Source organism: Eschrichtius robustus, chromosome 17, assembly GCF_028021215.1.
Source record: "Eschrichtius robustus isolate mEscRob2 chromosome 17, mEscRob2.pri, whole genome shotgun sequence".
Classification (NCBI taxonomy): Eukaryota; Metazoa; Chordata; class Mammalia; order Artiodactyla; family Eschrichtiidae; genus Eschrichtius; species Eschrichtius robustus.
Window position 1 is genome coordinate 13,398,269 of NC_090840.1, and position 19,821 is coordinate 13,418,089.

The 19,821-nt window shown below is 38.8% G+C and overlaps 1 protein-coding gene across 1 annotated transcript in view; it reads right to left on the reverse strand.

Annotated features, from left to right (window-relative positions):
* The window catches only part of CPA6 (carboxypeptidase A6), a 263,728-nt gene that overhangs the window by 50,470 nt on the left and 193,437 nt on the right, over positions 1 to 19,821 (reverse strand). The window contains exons 5-6 of the mRNA XM_068525813.1: positions 18,399 to 18,500; positions 16,262 to 16,366 (exon numbers count right to left, since the gene is read on the reverse strand). Coding sequence (XP_068381914.1) covers positions 16,262 to 16,366; positions 18,399 to 18,500 — 207 coding nt within the window. The remainder of the gene's footprint in view (positions 1 to 16,261; positions 16,367 to 18,398; positions 18,501 to 19,821) is intronic.

Sequence of the window (19,821 nt, forward strand, 5' to 3'; positions counted from 1 at the left end):
GTGGACACAGCCATCATTCAACTCTAGCTATGCAGCCAGAGGAACTTGGTGAAGACAAACTTACTGACATAAATGAGGAAGACGGTCGTACTGGAAAGGAGGATGATATTCCAGAAGAAATGAAGCTGTCAACATTTCACATTAAAGCAACTCTTGTAGGTATTTTTTGACATTGAAAGCACAAAGGAAAAAAAATACTGGAAGCTGATCCCAGCTACGAAAGGAGTATGACAATTTGCCAAGGCATAAAAAAGATGCCCACTTCATGTTGTAAGTTATATAATGAGAAGGTAAGCACTATCCAAACTACCCGTGATAAAGCTTGTCACAAAGAAACAAGACATTTAATTATCAATATTTCTAATGTTTTAAATTATCGTGTAATAAATATTTCACTATATTTTGGCGATTCCCTTACACATTTATAACAGTGTAAGAGAGTTTTTAGACAAAAATACGTAAAGGTCATGGAACAAACATAATTTTCCCCATTGATTATCAAGATAGATTGTTATGGCTTCAGGTTGCATGGTCACTTTTATTGACACAGTCCTGCACTTGTGTGCAGGAAAAGTGAAGTCTGCCTGTATAAACAGTGCCTGTATAAACAATGCCCAGAACATTCTCAAATATTGAATAGTGGAGTGCAATGGATGCAATGGCTTTCAATTCAATTAAAGTGAACAAACATTAATATAGACTCTGCTATGTATAAGACATTATAAATTGAATAAAAAGGGAGAAAGAGCTTGGTTGGAGGGTGCAGAGGATTAAAGAGAACATTGGGGAGGGTGAGAAGGATGGGAGAATATAAGGAGTTAAAGGCACTAAAGGGCTGGCAGAAAACAAATCAAAATATTGCAATTACTGGGATGGTAGTGAACAAAGAGAATATTAAAAAATGCAGATCGTTTTTATATGATGAACTATTTTTTTATTATGCCATTAAGAACAAAGACTTATTTGCTTACTCAGGTGAACTCATTAGATGTTTGATCTGGCCTTAATTACCCTCTCAATTATTTATTCCCTGGCTTTTGGCACATTTTATACATACAACTTAAGTCTCTTCTTTAAAAAACTTATTTTGTTTTTAGTAATACATTTCTTAACCAAAACTCTGAATTTCACATCTACATTTGAGGGTTTATATTATGTCTTTACCTTTAATTTTCAGCAAGACATAATGAGACTGAAAAAGGTGATGATGTAAATGGAGTGGTTTTTGGGAAGCTCTTGGATTCTGGGAGGAAGAGCCTTCCCATTCTGGAAAGCGTTCCCAGTTGCAGGATGTCTCCCACAATCACTACTCCAGGTCTTCCTTAGAGCTCTGTCCTATACACACAATCCCCCATAGTCCCCAAATATTACTGTTTACCCTGCTCAGAATCATCAGCTGGTTCTTAGAAAATAACTCCCTTTCCTGTAAGTCTCCTCTTCCTGTTTTTGGTTATTTGAACTATCTACATAATACACCTGAATCACATGCCAGGTTTTGGCACCAGGATTAGCCATCCTTAGTGCCGAGTGTAGATGCCTGGGAACATGTAAATGGAGGTGGTTTTCCAGTGTAATCAGGCCGGGCCTGGAAGGGGTGAGGTTTCACATCATGTAGCAGCAGAGGAATACCATGGTTCACCTAGGAATTAGGGAAGTTTTCCTTTGCTTTTTCTTCTTTCTTTTCTTTCTTTTTTTTGTGCTGCTACCTTTCTGTAACAGGACCAAATTAGATCCACCTGTATATTACGCTTCTTCAAAGTCTGGAAGAACTTTCCATTTCAGAGCATTCTTATCCCAGTTTTCCCGTGGATCATCTTCTCACACACCCTTGCTTTGTCTTTGGTCTGCCACTGAGTTAAATAGAATTCAAACATGGATTTTAAAATACCTGTAGGAATATATGACTCAAGCATAAATGAACTTAGTTTGAGAATGAAACTATTCAGTTTTGGCTGGGTTAAATTTGTTTAAAACATATCATTTTGGGTTCTGTTTAATATAGAAAATATGGAAAATTCAAAAAAACATAGAGAAGAAAATAAAAATCACCCATGATTCTTTTAGCATTTAGTGTATTTCTCATGTATATGTATCTCAGATATAGATTTTACAACATGGAAATTATAATGTCCATGCTGGGTTTTTTGGTTTTTTCAGGTTGTAATAAATTAAAAAAATTTTTATTTTTATGTATTAATTTTTATTGGAGTATAGTTTACAATGTTGTGTTTCTGCTGTACAGCAAGGAGAATCAGTTATACATATACATATATCCACTATTTTTTTAGATTCTATTCCCATATAGGTCATTAACAGAGTATTGAGTAGAGTTCCCTGTGCTATATATACAGTAGGTTCTTATTAGTTATCTATTTTATACATAGTAGTGTATATATGTCAATCCCAATCTCCCAGTTCACCCCACCCCTCTGCCCCCTTTGGTATCCATACATTTGTTCTCGACGTCTGTGTGTCTATTTCTGCTTTGCAAATAAGTTTATCTATACCATTTTTCTAGATTCCACATACGTGCATTAATATACGATATTTGTTTTTCTCTTTCTGACTTACTTCACTCTGTATGACAGTCTCTAGGTCCATCCACATCTCTACAAATGATCCAATTTCATTCCTTTTTATGGCTGAGTAATAGTTCATTGTACGTATGTACCACATCTTCTTTATCCATTCCTCTGTTGATAGACATTTAGGTTGCTTCCATGTCCTGGCTATTGTAAATAGTGTTGCAGTGAACACTTGGGTACATGTATCTTTTTGAATTATGGTTTTTTCCGGGTATACGCCCAGGAGTGGGATTGCTGGATCATATTGTAGTTCTATTTTTAGTTTTTTAAGGAACCTCAATACTGTTCTCCATAGTGGCTGTACCAATTTACTTCCCCACAAACTATGTAGGAGGATTCCCTTTTCTCCACACCCTCTCCAGCATTTATTGTTTGTAGATTTTTTGATGATGGCTATTCTGACCGGTGTGAGGTGATACCTCCTTGTAGTTTTGATTTGCATTTCTGTGTTAATTAGTGATGTTGAGCATCTTTTCATGTGCTTCTTTGCCATCTATATGTCTTCTTTGGAGAAATGTCTATTTAGATCTTCCACCCACTTTTTGATTGGGTTGTTTGTTTTTTTGACATTGAGCTACATGAGCTGTTTATATATTTTTGGAGATTAAACCCCTGTTGGTCACTTCGTTTGCAAATATTTTCTCCTGTTGTGTGGGTTGCCTTTTTTCATTTTGTTTATGGATTCTTTTGCTGTGTGTCCATGCTGTTTTTTTAAATTTTTACTTTATTGACATAGCAGCATGTCACAGGCAGTTTCCCGTATCTTTAAATGCTCCTTTAATATATTTTATAAAGTCAGGGCTATCAATCATTTCTTCTATGCCTTCCTCCTTTCTTTGCTTTTATGCTTGGAAATGTCTTCCTCACTTGGAAATCAAATGAATATTTCCCAGAGTTACTTTCTAAATATTCTATGAATAAAGTCTCTGGTCAAATTTGCCCCAGCAATGTAGAATCATTTGAGGCAAAAATTAAGTGCTATACATAACTCTGGGCCAGCTAGCACCAGCCATGGCTTGATATATGCAACCCTGGAGACTGACAATTTTAAACTCTCAAAAGTGAACAAAGCCCAAATTACCTCATTCAGTTGGTGATGATTCTGAGAAACGAAGCAAATGCCATTACATCAGCATTGGCAACAAAGAATTAAGTGGCCTTTCCACAATTAAAAAAATAAAACAATGAAAAATAAAAAGATGTTAAAAATGGGCTGCTGTTGAAAATTGCTTGCCTACCCCAACTATCAATATGACTCCCCCCTGGACTTCCCTGGTGGCGCAGTGGTTAAGAATCCGCCTGCCAATGCAGGGGACACGAGTTCGAGCCCTGGTCCAGGAAGATCCCACGTGCTGTGGAGCAACTAAGCCGGTGTGCCACAACTACTGAGCCTGCGCTCTAGAGCCCACGAGCCACGACTACTGAGCCCACATGCCACGACTACTGAGCCCACATGCCACGACTACTGAAGCCTGTGCACCTAGAGCCCGTGCTCCGCAACCAGAGAAGCCACTGCAATGAGAAGCCCGCGCACCGCAATGAAGAGTAGCCCCCGCTTGCCGCAACTAGAGAAAGTCCATGCGTGGCAACAAAGACCCAATGCAGCCAAAAATAAATAAATTAATTTAAAAAAATTTCAAGCTTACAAGAAAAAAAAATATGACCCCCCCGAACTTGTGCCAGAACTGCAGTGGTGAACTGTTGCAATCTTCTACCCCTTTCGTGTCTCTTATTGGATTAAGTAATACAGTCAAGAAAAGTATTTGAAAACAGTTCTGTTATGGTTGGCAAAATCACTGGAATTTATTCTTGGATGTCTGTTGCCCAAATTAAGCCTGTGAATCAGGCATTCGGTCATTTGGCTGCTTACTGAGTCTCTTTAACCTCTCATTAGAGAGTATTTGATTCTTTTGGTCCTTGAGAATCAAGGTGCATGAGAGCAGTTTTTTTGATGGTCCTGTGTCTCTCTCCGCAATATCCACAGTGCCTGGCCTGTAGCGTGGTAGGCACTTAGTAATTACTTGTTGAATAAATTAATCATTTAACCTGCTTAATGTAGTGGTGTTGGGTTCTTCCCTTCAGACTAGTGATACTGCCAACATTTCAACCGATACTCCCACAACTTCAATGACGCCATTGCTCTCTCGGGAATCTTTGACCCATCCTGCACTTGTGTCCCCATATCAAGCCAGTCATCAATTCCTAAAGACTTCTTTTATTGGTGCTGCCTTCTGTGTTTGTGTCTTATCTCCCCAGTAGAATTGTAGTAAATGAATTGAGAAGAGAGTTAATGTCTTGTAATTACAGTACTTGTACCATTACAGAACTTAGCAAGCTGCCTTCACATAAAAAGTATTGCTCAATAAGCCTTTGGTTGAATGATGAATGAAGGAATGATTTTTTTATTTGAACTATATACACCCTTTCTTTACTTTCCATTCCTACATCCACTCTTCCTGTCCACGGGTAGATTTTTGCCCTAAACACTTCTAGTTTGTTGCCCTCACTCTGCGCTCCTCCTTTCTATCATCCATATATCACTGCCTTTCATTATTAAACTGACAATGATGCGTGCTTTTCACTACATATCAGTGTTTTCTCATTTTTCTTTATTGGACCAAACTCTGTTGGCTTCCAAGGCTAACTGTAATTTTTCAGTCAGTCTCATATTGCGTTAGAATCTACTCACACAGACTATATAGACTTTGGTCTCACTAATCTACGCCATGTTCTCAACATTAGTGTTTTGTCTTTTTTAGAACACTATTATATCTCCCTGATCAAATTCCCACTCCTCAGTCAAGGCCTAATGAGACTCACTTCCCCACAGATTTTTCCCAAACCTTGTCTTCTTCCAAAGTCTCATGGATTTCTCCGATTCTTGAATTCCTTCAGCTACTATAGTCAGTATAATTTAATCTGTTTTATGTTGTTTACTATTGTTTCCTGCACATAAATATTTCTTCTCAAATAAAATACAGACTCCTTGAGCGCTGGGACCATGATTTATACTTCTGCTGACCCCCAGAATGCTGAGGGCTGAAAATGTAGTGACCAACAAGAAACTGTTGGACTGATTAATGTAAATACTTTCTAGGGGGACCCTAGGTAACATTAATTTTAAAAAAAATAACAGCTTTATTGGGATATAACTCACACATTCTATAGTTCATCTTTTTAAAGTGTACCATTCGGTGGCTTTTAGTATATTCACAGAGTTATGTAACCATGACTACTATATAAGTTTAGGATATGTTCAACATCCTAGAAAGACATTTCTTATCCTTCAGGTATCAACTCCCTGACCCCTGATTTTCTCCAGCCATAGGCAGCCACTAGTCTACTTTCTGTAGATCAGCCTGTTCTACACATTGCATGCAAGTGGTACTGTGTAATATATGGTCTTTGGGAACCAGCTTCTTTCAGTTAGCACAATGCTTTCAAGGTTCATCAACATTGTAGCACATATCAACACTTTCTTCCTTTTTTAAATTGAGATGTAATTCATTAAAAAGTATACATTTCAGGGCTTCCCTGGTAGCACAGTGGTTAAGAATCCGCCTGCCAATGCAGGGTACACGGGTTCGAGCCCTGGTCCGGGAAGATCCCACATACGGTGGAGCAACTAAGCCCACGTGCCACAACTACTGAGTCTGCACTTTAGAGCCCACAAGCCACAACTACTGAAGCCCGTGTGCCACAACTACTGAAGCTCACGCGCCTAGAGCCCATGCTCTGCAACAAGAGAAGCCACCGCAATAAGACCGCGCACCACAATGAAGAGAAGCCCCCGCTCTCTGCAACTATAGAAAGCCCGCATGCAGCAACGAAGTCCCAATGCAGCCAAAAATAAATACATAAAATAAATAAATTTATATTAAAAAAAAGTATATAGTTCAGTGGGTTTTTAGTATATTCATAATTTTGAGCAATGGTCATCACTATCTAATTCTAGAACTTTTCCATCACCTCAAAAAGAAACATGGTACCTGTGAGAGCCACTCCCAATTTCCCTCTCCCCTCACCCTCTGGCAACCACTAACCTACCTCTTGTTTCTATAAATTTGCCTATTCTGGACATTTCATATAAATGGGAAGATACATTATGTGGTCTTTCATGTCTGGCATATTTCACTTAACATGTTTTTCAAGGTTCATCCCTGTTGAAGCTTGTATTGTACTTCATTATGGCTGAATAATATCCCATTGCATGGATATACTGCATTTTGTTTATCCATCAGTTGATGGACATCTGAGTTGCTTCTACTTTTTGGCTAATATGAAAAATGCTGCTATAAACATTCATGTACAGATTTCTGTGTGGATATATATATGTTTTCATCTCTCTTGCTTATATACACAGGAGTGGAATTTTGGGGTTGCATGGGTAACTCTATGTTTAACTTGTTGAGGAACTGCTAATCTGTTTTTAACCCTATTTTTAACTTGGTAGTTTCCTTTGCTTTGTAATTTAATTTTTAAGTCCATTACTTTTAAGGTTTGTGAGTGTTCCTTAAGTCTCTCTCTGCTGTCTATTTTCTTTGTTCCCTGCCCTCTGTTTGCCCTCATATTTAAGTCTCTTACTCTTCTGCAAATAATATCTGTTCACTTTTGCAGAAAGATAACCTCCAAGTTGTGTATATTAACCTCTGTTTCCTTCTCCTTATTTATCTATTCTAGTTTTCTTTCTTTGATGAATTAATTTAGTGTCTGTATCATCCCTCTTGGCCCATGACAAATTTAAGAAAACTTTATTACCAGAAGGTAGTGTTCCTTAAAGCGCCTTTTGGTTTCATGGTGAAGGGGCATCTCCAGTACACGTTTCGATAGTAAGTCTACCAAGATGTTCCCCCCTACGTCCCCCTCCCCCAAACCCCCCACTGTACTATAAATGTAACATTAACAATGGTCTGCTAACTTGCTATAAAAAAGCATTGAACAAGAGAAGGATTTTGCAGTCCAGGCGCACCTCCATTGGTTTGCTTTATTTTGCTTACAAGATAGAAAAATTTGTAAAATGAATACTAGGAAAAAAAGAGGTGGCAAGTATTGAAATCAAAAGTGACAGCTCTATATTTTTCAACATAATTAAATGATTTTCAATTTAAAAAGATATAAGCCCACAATTGTGTTATGTATTTTGCGTTTTAAAAATGTCTACCAGCCAGTAGTTATATGTTGAGTTAATGAATAGAACTATCACTTACATGTTGAGATCATGAATTCATTTGAGCAATTTTCAAAATAACAAAATAATCAGTCCATCTCACCAGTCAGTTAAGCCAGGTAGTTTGCTCTGTGTCACTGTTTTCTGAGCTTTGTGTGTCCATCGCTACAAAGGCCCCTCATGATGCCCTTTTATAGCCACATCCACATTCCTTAACCCCCAGCAACCACTAATCTGTTCTCCATTTCTATACAGTTGATCCTTGAACAATGTGCGGGTTGGGTTGCTGACCGTCCCAAAGCAGTTGGAAAACTACGTATAACTTTACAGTTGGCCCTCCGTAGCTACTGTTTCACATCCGGGAATTCAACCAACTGAGGATCATGTAGTACTGTAGTACGTATTTATTGAGAAAAATCTGTGTATTAGTAGACCCTTGCAGTTCAAACCCATGTTGTTTAAGAGTCAACTGTAATTTTATCACCTCAAGAATATTATATAAATGAAATCATACAGTATCTATTTGGGATTGGTTTTTCATTGCATAATTCTCTGGAGATTCATTCACATTGTTGTGTGCTTCCATAGCTCGTTCCTTTTTTTTTTTTTGCTGAGTAGTTTTCCATGGTATGCATGTACTAGTTTGTTTAACCATTTGCCCATTGAAGGATATCTGGATTGTTTCCAGTTTTGAGCTGTTATAGATGAAGCTGCTATAAACGTTCGTGTACAGGTTTTTGAGCAAACATAAGTTTTAATTTCTCTGGGATAAATGCCAAGAGTGAAATTATTGGGTTATATGATAGTGGCATGTCTTCTTTTAAAAGAAACTATTAACTGTTTTCAGCAGTAGCTCCATTGTTTTACATTCCCACCAGCAGTGTGTGAGCAATCCAGTTTTTCCCCATCCTCCCCAGCATTGGCTGGTGAGTCAGTCTCTCCCCCTCTCCCCCCCACCCCCGTGTGTGTGTGTGTGTGTGTGTGTGTGTGTGTGTGTGTGTGTGATTTTAGCCATTCTGACAGGTGTCTAGTGATAGCTCATTGTGGTTTGAATTTGAATTGCCCTAATGGTATCTTTTTGTGTGCCTTTTTTTTTTTTTTGGCCATCTGTATATTCTTTTTGGTGAAATGTCTCTTTATGTCTTTTGCCCATTTTCTAATTGGATTGCTTGCCTTTTTATTGTCAAGTTTTGAGTTTATATATCCAAATATGAATCCTTTCTCAGATATCTGGCAAAGTTTGTAGCCTGTCTTTTTCTTCCTCTTAACAGGGCCTTTCACACAGCAAAGTTTAAAATTTTTATTTTATTATATTTGATAATGTCCAATTTATCAACTTTTCCTTTTATGGAGCATGCTTTTTGTGTGAAGTCTAAGGACTTTTTGCCTAGCTTTAGATCCTGAAGATTTTTTCCTATTCTAAAAGTTTTATAATTTTACATTTTACATTTAAGTCCGTGATCCATTTTGAGTTAATTTTTGTATAAGCAATGAGACTCCAGTTGAAATTCATTTATTTGCCTATGGAAGTCCACTTGCTCCAGCACCATTTGTTGAAAAGTATGTCTTTCCTTCAATGAATTGCTTTTGCACCTTTGTCTAAAATCACTTGGGCATATTTGTGTAGGTCTATTTCTGGGTCTTCTGTTCCATTTGTCTCTGTCCCTTCACCAGTACCACATACTTTTAATGACCAGCGATATAATATGTCTTGAAGTTGGGTAGAATGATTCTTTTTCAAAATAGTTTTAGCTCTTCTAGTTCCTTTGCCTTTTCATATAAATTTTAGAATAGTTTTACCTATCTCTACAAAAAGTCTTGCTGGAATTTTCATAGGAATTATGTTAAACATATATCAATTTGGGGAGAATTGACATTTTTCTGTATTGAGTCTTCCAATCCATGAATATGGTATGTCTCTCTGTATATTTAGATTTTGCTTGATTTTTTGGATTAGTGTTTCGTAGTTTTCAGCATATAAGTCCTATACTTGTTTTGTTAGATTTACTCCTATTTCATTTTACAAGTAATTATAAATTGTATTATATTTTTAATTTCAGCGTCCACATGTTCATTGCTAGTACATAGAAATACAGTTGATTTTTGTATGTTTATTTTCTGTCCTGTGATCTTGCTGAACTCACTTACTAGTTCTATTTCCCTGTAGAGTCCTTGGGATTTTCTGTATAGACAATCATGTCATTGACTAATAGGAAAATTTTATTTATTCCTTTCCGACCTGTATGTCTTTCATTTCCTCTTCTTCTACGGACTAGAACTTTCAGCACTATGTTAATGAAGAGTGGTGAGAGTGGACATCCTTACCTTGTTCCTGATCTTAGGAGGAAGCATTTGGTCATTTACCATTAGGTGTAATGTTTGCTGTAGGATTTTCACAGATGTTCTTTATAAAATTGAGGAAGTTCCCCTCTATTCCTGTCTTTCTGGGAGTTTTTATCATGAATGTCGAATTTTGTCAAGGTCTTTTTCTGTATCAATTGATATGACTATGTAGACTTATCTGTTCTTCAGTTTGTTAATATGGTAGATTACATTGGTTGAATTTCAAATATTAAACCATGCTTGGATCCTTGTAATAAACACCACTTGGTCATGGTGTAGAATTATTTTTTAGATTACTAAATTCTATTTGCTAATATTTTGTTAATGATCTCTGAATCTATTTTCTAGTTTTGTTTCCTATTGTTTTTGTCTGATTTTGGTATTAGGGTGATACTAGCTTTATAAATGAATTGAAAATATTCTGTCCTCTTCTAATGTCTGAGATTGTGTAGAACTGGTCTCAATTCTTCTTTAAACATTTGGTAGAATTCTTCAGTGAAACCATCTGGGTCTGGAGATTTCTTTCTTTCCTCTTTTTGAATTTTAAAGTTATGAATTCAGTGTCCTTAATGGTAATAGGCATATACAAATTATTTCATAATGGATGAGTTGTAATAGTTTCTGTTTTTCAATTTACTGGTACATTTTGCCTAAGTCGTCAAATTTATATGAGTAGAGTCATACACAGTATTCTCTTATTGTCCTTTTGATATCTGCAGGGTTTGTAGTGACACCTCTTTCACTCCTAACATTGGTAATTTGTATCTTCTTTTTTCTTTGTCTCTCTTGCTAGAACTTTGTTAATTTCATTGATCTTTTCAAGAACCAGCTCCTTGTTTCACTGATTTTCTCTAATGATTTTCTGTTTTCAATTTCATTGATTTTTGCTCTTATCCATATTACTTCCTTCTGCTTGCTTTGGCTTTATTTTCTATTCTTTTTCTAGGTTCTTGAGGTGAGAGCTTTGATTATTGTTTTGAGAATTTCCCTCTTTTCTAATGTATGCATTTAGTGCTATAAATTTCCCTCTTAGCATTGTTTTAGTGTCCCACAAATTTTGATATGTTGTATTTTCATTTTCAGTCAGTTCAACGTATTTTTTTTTTAAATTAATTAATTAATTAATTTAGTTTTGGCTGTGTTGGGTCTTCGTTTCTGTGCGAGGCCTTTCTCTAGTTGTGGCAAGCGGGGGCCACTCTTCATCGCGGTGCGCAGGCCTCTCACTATTGCAGCCTCTCTTGTTGCGGAGCACAGGCTCCAGACACGCAGGCTCAGTAGTCGTGGCTCACGGGCCTAGTTGCTCTGCGGCATGTGGGATCTTCCCAGACCAGGGCTCGAACCCGTGTCCCCTGCATTGGCAGGCAGATTCTCAACCACTGCGCCACCAGGGAAGCCCAGTTCAATGTATTTTTAAAATTTCCCTTGAGATTTTATTTTTGACCCATGGATAATTCAGAAGCATCTTAATTTCCAAGTATTTGGAGGTTTTCCTGTTATCTTTCTGCCATCAATTTCTAGTTTGATTTCATTGTGGTCAGAAAACACAGTCTGTCTGATTTCATTTCCTTTAAATTTGTTGAGGTTTGTATTTTGGTCCATGTTATGGTATATCTTGGTATATGTTCCGTAGGCACTTGAAAAGAATGTGTATTCTGCTGTTGTTGGGTTGCGTGATCCATAAATGTGACTTAGATCTAGATCCTTTTGGTTGATAGTGTTGTTGAGTTCTTTCATATCCTTGTTGACTTCTTTCTAATGATTCTCTTTGGTTATTTTAAAATACAAACTTGCTGATACTACTACCACTACTGAGTTGATTTTATTAACCGCTTATTATATGCCAAGCACTCTGTTAAGTCCTTTACAAGAATTATATAATTTAATCCTCCCAATAACCCAGTGTGTCACATATTATTAATACTGAAGTTCAGAGAGGTTAAACGACTTGCCCACCAAGGTCACACAGCTAGTAAATGGCAGAGCTGGCATTCCAACCCAGGACTGTCTGACTACTAAATGTGTGCATGTAACCTCTGTGCAATCTGCTGTTCTATCAGGATTTAGGACTTGATGAGTTTTCTTCCAGTTCACATTTGAGTAAGGATGCAAACATTATAGTGGTGGCTGTGGGGAAAGTCCCACCAAGGTATGGTTGGCAGCCTCCCCAGTGATTCCCACTTCTTGGCATTCATGCTCTTGTGTAATGCCCTCCCCTTGAATACAGTCTGGACCTAGTGACTCACTTCTAATGGACAGAATGTGGCAAAAGTGATGGGGGGATGTCACTTCTGAAATTAGGTTACAAAGAGACTGTGGTTTCTGTATTGGACCTGTTCACGCTCTCTCCCTCTCTCTCTCCCTCTCTCTCTCCCTCTCTCTCTCCCTCTCTCTCTCCCTCTCTCTCTCTCCCTCTCTCTCTCCCTCTCTCTCTCCCTCTCTCTCTCCCTCTCACCTGCTCTGAGGGCAGCCAGGTGCTGGGTTGTGAGCTGTCCTATGGCGATGCCCACGTGGCAAGGAACTGATGTCTCTGGCTCACAGCCCTGGGGGACCTGAGGCTGCCAGCAGCCACTTGAGTGAGCTCAGAAACAGATACCCCATACAAGCCTTGAGATAGCCAAAGCTCCAGCTGACACCTTGACTGTACCTTGTGAGAGACCCTTAGCCAGAGGCACGCAGCTAAGCTGCGCCTAGATTGCTGACCCACAGAAACTATCAAGTAATAGATGTTTGTTGTTTTAAGCTGTTGAATTTGGGGGAAAACACCAAGAAAGAGAGAAAGCAAAGGTAAGAAGCCAAAATTTTGGCTTCTGACACCATCCCCTTCTTTGGGGGTTGAAATTCCAGGGAAATCAAGAGACAGTAGAAACCACTGCCAGATTGGAGTAAAACATGTAAGAAAAGAGAACCTGGGTCCTTGTTCACCACATGTCTTTCTGAGAGGTCTCATGTGCCAACGAGGGGAAAATGCAGGAAGAGACAATCAGCAGTGTGGTGTCTGTGAGCCAAGAGAGGGCTTGACATAGCCTCCTAGGGTCTCCTGGGAGAAAGAGCCCAGAGATTCCCTGGTGCCCCCAGAGGCACCATGGAAATTAGAGGAGTAGTTGAGAGCCTGGGAGCCTGTCTTGGGATTTTGGTGGTGGAGGGGAGGTGACCTCTGTAAGGGACACTGCCTGGAGCCCCTCTTGGACAAGACACCCCCTGCCTTCTGTTGGAGACTGAGGATTTAGCCAGGGACTTAGTTAGTGTATAAGATATGATGCTTCAATGCTGGGCAGGCTTAAGATTACTTAAATCTTTGAAGTCCCCATTCCTTCTGGCCCCAACACCGCCATTCTATGGGAACAGGGGCTTCAAGGCAAGATGAGAACGTTTCTTACAAGCCTGTGATGCTGTCATCAGTCATTGCTGTCATGTGGCAGCCCCATTGCTTCCACAAGAACACTGGGACCAGTGACCCGTAGGCCTCCTTTTTTTCCACTTCTGTTGCTGCCCAGACTCAGATGGGAAATGTTCCTGATTAAATGGAGGGGCAAGTGACAGCCATAAACAGCGAGAGTGAGAGAGGTGTGGAAAGGGTAGCAGAGGCCCAGAAATAGTTAGACTCATCTGTGTGCTTGAAGTTGGCTTGGTGCAGGAGGGAGGAAAAGCCTTTCCTCACTCATCTTTGGTGAAATGGAGCCTATTCTTTAAAAAAAATTTTTTTTTTAATTTTTAAAGAAATTTTATTTACTTTTTGGCTGCGTTGGGTCTTCATTGCTGTGCGCGGGCTTCCTCTAGTTGCAGTGAGTGGGGGCTACTCTTTGTTGTGGTGCACGGGCTTCTCATTGCAGTGGCTTCTCTTGTTGCAGAGCACGGTCTCTAGGCGCGTGGGCTTCAGTAGTTGTGGTACACGGGCTCAGTAGTTGTGGCACGTGGGCTCATTAGTTGTGGCACGTGGGCTCATTAGTTGTGGCATGTGGGCTTAGTAGTTGTGGCACGTGGGCTTAGTTGCTCCGCGGCATGTGTGATCTTCCTGAACCAGTGCTCTAACCCATGTCCCCTGCCTTGACAGGTGGATTCTTAACCACTGTGCCACTAGGGAAGTCCCTGGAGCCTAATCTTAATTGATGCTTCTTGCTCTTGCTCCAAAATGAACTACCCTCAACTGATAGGAACCATACATGCCTGTTCCTTTTTCTGTGGTTACACTGTGTCCTCCTCTTCCTTGGAAATTTAGCTTGGGTTCTAGGGCTGCCGTGTATGGCTGTACAGATTGTGCACTGCAAAAGTCCAGGTGGTACCATATCCTTAGGAGATGAATTGCAAGTCATCTCCCAGAAATCTTTCCATATCATAACCACTGGATTCTCACATTCCCATTCATTCACAAATAACTGAAGCACTCACTATTAAGTGCCAAGTGTTGTTCTATGTACTGGGGATTTGGCAATGAACAAGATAAATAGAGTCTCTGCCTTTGGCATTGGTATAGTAAGAGACAATTACCACATGAACAAATAAAGTAAGTTTAGGTGTTATAAAGAAGTTGCACATGTGGGGGTGAGGTAAAATGTTTGGGAGATACATTCTTATGTTCTACAATAATACACGGGACCATAGTCTATAAACAATAGATGTTCTGTTCTTAACCAGTTTTCCCCTTTTCCTTTTGAAACTCAAGACAGCAGACAATATGTTGTATGTATACAATGGATATTTAATGCAAGGTGGTAGAGTTAACAATTTGTTAGCTTTTGCATTTATCCTACCAGGATGAAATGGTATTTTAAGAGAATATGAATTGCTCAATACACTGGGAATAGTTTGAAAATTTTATTATTACATTATAAAATTAAGAATACTTTTGTGGGTTTGGTAGTGGTAGAGAGGCAGATTTTTACAAATTAATACAGTATTGACTTTTTAAAAAATAAATGTAGTTATTTATTTTTGGCTGCATTGGGTCTTTGTTGCTGCACGCTGGCTTTCTCTAGTTGCGGAGAGCGGGGGCTACTCTTTGTTGCGGTGCGCGGGCTCTAGGTGCGTGGACTTTAGTAGTTGTGGTTCGCAGGCTCTGGAGCGCAGGCTCAGTAGCTGTGGCACACGGGCTTAGTTGCTCTGCGGCATGTGGGATCTTCCCAGACCAGGGCTCGAACCCGTGTCCCCTGCATTGGCAGGCAGACTCTCAACCACTGCACCACCAGAGAAGCCCCCCAGTATTGACATTTGTGGGGCCTATTTTCTAAGACTAGGAGAGCCTTCAAAATCATAAACCTTACTAGGTCGCATAATTTTCCCATAAAACATAGTGAAATGTAACCGAAATATTTAAATGTCTTTTGTATCCTTAATGGTTTTCTATGAGTAATTTGTAGGGTTTTTTTTCTGGCTAAGAACCTTCCTTCTCTTAGACTTCTTCACTGTTATTGCCAGTACTAGTCGTTGGTTTTTTTTAGGAGTCTTAAAAAAAACACTAAGAAGTAAAGATTATAAAAAACCATGAAAGTCATTGCATTCTTGACAGTAGAAAAGTATCAGAACATATTAAGATGTTCATCCATGAGGTTGGCCCACTCTGGGGATAAGAACCCACTCAATACACTAGCCTTAGAGGGCTTATGACTTAAATGAAGCCTTCAGAAAATGAGAAATCACCATGAGTCATCAACCATTAGAGTCACTGAGAAGTACTGAAACAGAGAATGTTAAATGCACAGATGCTAAAGGTCTTTGGTATCTAAATCACAGATCCATAGCAGGAGGGCAAAATGCAGTCACTTGCTCATCTCTTTCTTGCTATAGCATACATGAGATCATTTTGACGGAGAAGACAAGAGAGTATCACGTGGGAAACTGTTCTGGAACACCATAAATTGGATTTTTAGCCTTTTGCTATATATCAGCTACTATGGTTGGTTCCTAATTTGTCACGAATTCATAAACGCTCTGAATCTCAGGTTCTTTCTCTTTAATGAGAGTTGGTAATTCCCACCTCCAAGGGCAGAGCTGAAGATAAACTGAGCCAGGGTTTTGAGAGGGCTTCATAAACATCGAAGCAACCCACAGAATCACGGTGTTACTATCATTCCATCAGATATCGCTGGCTTCACATTCCCAGTTTTGTTCCTTGAGCAGAATGAAAACACTGGCTAGCGAGAATGGACACTCTGTAAAGGGTTTAACTTACTTCTTTTACAAACCACTGACAAAAGGCAGGACCAATCCATTCTCTTGCATGAATACCGCAGTCTATCCAGACAGCTCTTTTGTAAGCTCGTGATCTTCTGCCCAGCTGAAAACAAGAGTATTCATAGTAACCAACGCAGGCTTTTATTTTTGGATTTACTGACCAGCATAATTTAATATGGTTTCAGCATAATACTTCACTAGAGTTGGGTTCATTAAGTAACCCATAAAAAAGACAGAGATTTCCTATCAATTTCAGAAGTCCAGGCTTGTTTATGCAGAAAGAATAAATTTATTGCCTTAATTGCAAATCAAAGAAGTAGAAAATACACAAGGAAAAAGCAATTGCTTAAATAGGCTTGCTTCTCCATTTTCATATAATATGTGACTTAAGTAAGAAGCTAATTTTTTCTCTCCCTCTCCACCTCCGTCCCCATGCAGGGAATCAGAAGTATTCCCAAGCAGTATCTATCAAAGAAATAGCTATGCCTTATATGTAGAGAAAGTCAAATTTTATTACAATACAAAATGGAAACACAAAATGATTTGTAGAGTCAAGTGACAGACTTTTCTTTATTATCCTATTATATCAATTTCATTTATAACATGATTTCTAACCCAGTTATCAGTAGATGGCTTGTGACATTATAGGGGATCTAGTTTTCATTCATTCATTAATTCACTCAACTAATGCTTCAGGAAATCCTTTTTAATGTCGGACACAGTGCTTGGTCTTGGAGATTCAGAGATGAGAAGACAAGGAATTTATATGGTAGTAGGGGAGGGCAGACACACGAGAATTAATCATTATAATGTGAATATATTTAAGTTACTTTGGCAACTCAGGGGCGCTATGTCTCATTTCCCTGTGGAGCAAAAGAGGAGCCCTTGAATAGTCGAGCAAGACTTGAAGCTTGCCTGGCAGACAAGCGAAAGAAGGCATCTCAAGCTTGGAAGAGAATCTGAGCACACCATGTTTGAGCAGCTGCTTCTGGGGTATGAGGAAAGAATGGCAGATGAAGCTGGACACAGAGGCAGAAGACACATGAACTTCCTGGATACTAAGTAACAGAGATAAGGCTTCATCCTGTACTTCATGGGAGGTGTGTGTGTGTAGATAGACGAGAGCATAGAGGATGGGGACTCGCAGGGAAGTTCAGTCCTGAGGCCGTGACTGCAATAGTCCAGGGAGAACAGATCCAGAAACAAGCTAGGGCCATAGCAGTGAGGACAAGACAAGAGGTTTTGACAAATCCAAAAGTTAGAAGAAAGAATTGTCAGTTCTTTGTGTTAGATTTAAGGTAAGTGGTGAGAATAAAGGAGAGGAATTTAGGATGGTTCATGTTTCCTGACCGGAGCGCGGCAGTGCATCCTGAGCCTGAGGTGCTTTGGTGAGTATCGAGATGAGGATGGCAAGGCGGCAGTGAGCTATGAATGTCCAGTAAGTACCAGGCAGCAGACTCCACTGAACAGAAAAGTCTGGAATGATTGTTGAAACCATGGGGTGGATGTGCCCATCCAGGGAGGGTGGGGAGAGGGAGAGCACAGCTGAGGAGAGAATCCTGGGGCCACCAGCACGTACGGAAAGAACAAGGGGAGAGGAGCCACTGGAGGAGACCTGAGGGGATGGTCTGAGAGGGGAGGAGAACCAAGTAGGGGTCATCGCAGATGTTTTAGAGGTGTTGTGAGGGCAAAGGCCAGGGAGTCAAGGTCTGCATGGTTGCTGAGGAAGTAGAGACAGTGATGCAGGGAAATCTTTTTAGACCTTTGGCAGAGAAGAGATGGGTCAGTGGCTGAAAGAGAATGCAGGCTCAAGGGCTGGGAATGACGTATACCTTCTTACACATTTCTGTAGTTTTGCATTGGTTCATCGTAAGCAGCACCAACTCACAAATAATGTTGAAGGTCATTATTTTTGAAGTGCATAAATACTGTTTTAGAAACAGTATTCTTTGGAATACTCAATGGCAAAAATTAAATATGGCTCAAAAACCTAAGGGAAACTTTTTTTCTTAAATTACCAGATGAGGTTAAATATGAGACACGATGAAATGCCATTTCATTTCTTTGCCCCATAAGTCAAAGCTGAAAACGATGAATGTTTAGTAAATATTTAGTTACTAATTTCTTATTTTTACCTTTAAAACAAAAAGAGATCTTCCCTCATATGATTTTCCAATAGAGAACATGTGAATGAGGCCTGAATGAGTTTTATTCAAATGATGCATCCAATTTTGAATCTAAAAGCAAGTAAATAAAAAGCACGTCAGACTCTCACAATTATGGAGCTTTTGGTAAGCAAAAGAGAACAAAAAGACAACAGTGGGTCTAGGAACTCAAAAAAGCATATGTGGAGTATAAGATTGAATGAAAAACCAATTTTGTAGTTTTAATTTTCTTTAGGATACTTAAAATTACATTTTATTTTCTGCTTTTATAAATAGTTGCTTTATGTCTTTATATTGTTCCCCTTTTAAAGCATACCTTCTACTACTATTTGTCATTAACATCTTAATGGCAGAATTTTACAGAAAATTAATCAATGTGTTCTGGGTTCTTTTTGTAAAACCAAAATTTATTTCCATTTTCCCCCAAAATTTAGAGGAAAAGAAAGAAATCAGCTTCAGGAAAACCATCCCAACTATTTGAAAGTGTTTATTAAAGTCCTCTGTATTGTAATTTGCCACTGAACAGAAGGTGCTAAGAAAAAGGCATTATCTTTTGCATTTAAGGTTTATTCTAACCAGCCACACATTGGAGGGCATACTCTGAATAATTTCCCGAGTAATAGCGATACATGTGCATTGATCCATCCACACACATTTATCTGTCATCGGGGAAAGTTATATTTGAGATGGATAAAGAAGGCACTTAGAAAGATGGGTGACATTTCTGACTTGAAGCCCAATAAAGGAGTAAGGAAGTCACAAAAAGTGTCCCTCTGTTCCATGATGTGAAAGAAAGAGTCTGTTCTAAAAAAAAAAAAAAACAACAAAAAACAGATTTTCCTTTTTTTCTATCCCTATTTAGTCTAATGGGCAGGATACACACACATACACACATTTACATATATGTATGTATATGTACATATCTATATTAACATATTTTTAAATTTTGACTTTTTTTCTAGTGCACGTTAATCGCAAGTATGCCAAGTTATCTAAATGTCTAATCTAACTTGACATATCTAATATGTCAAGTTATCTAAATCCTTTCCATTGCTGGTAACTTCAAGCTTCTAAAAAGTATGTTAAAAATAGGAAATATGTAGAAATAATTTTGAAAGGAAAGTTATCAAGAGAACCAAAAATTCTCTTAAGAATGTAACAGGATCTCATTTGTTCTATGACTGGCATTCCTGTGCTCAATTCAGGGGAAGAATGAAAAAATGTATGTACTCATCCATTTAGTCATTCTGTCAACAGCTATCTATTTGGAAGTCTCTCTTTGCTTGCCACTGCGGATACAGTGGTGAACAAGAAAGCAATGGCTTGTCCCCAAGGCCCTTGCAGCTTATTAGGAGAGAAAGGCATTAATCAAATAATCATACAATAACATAAT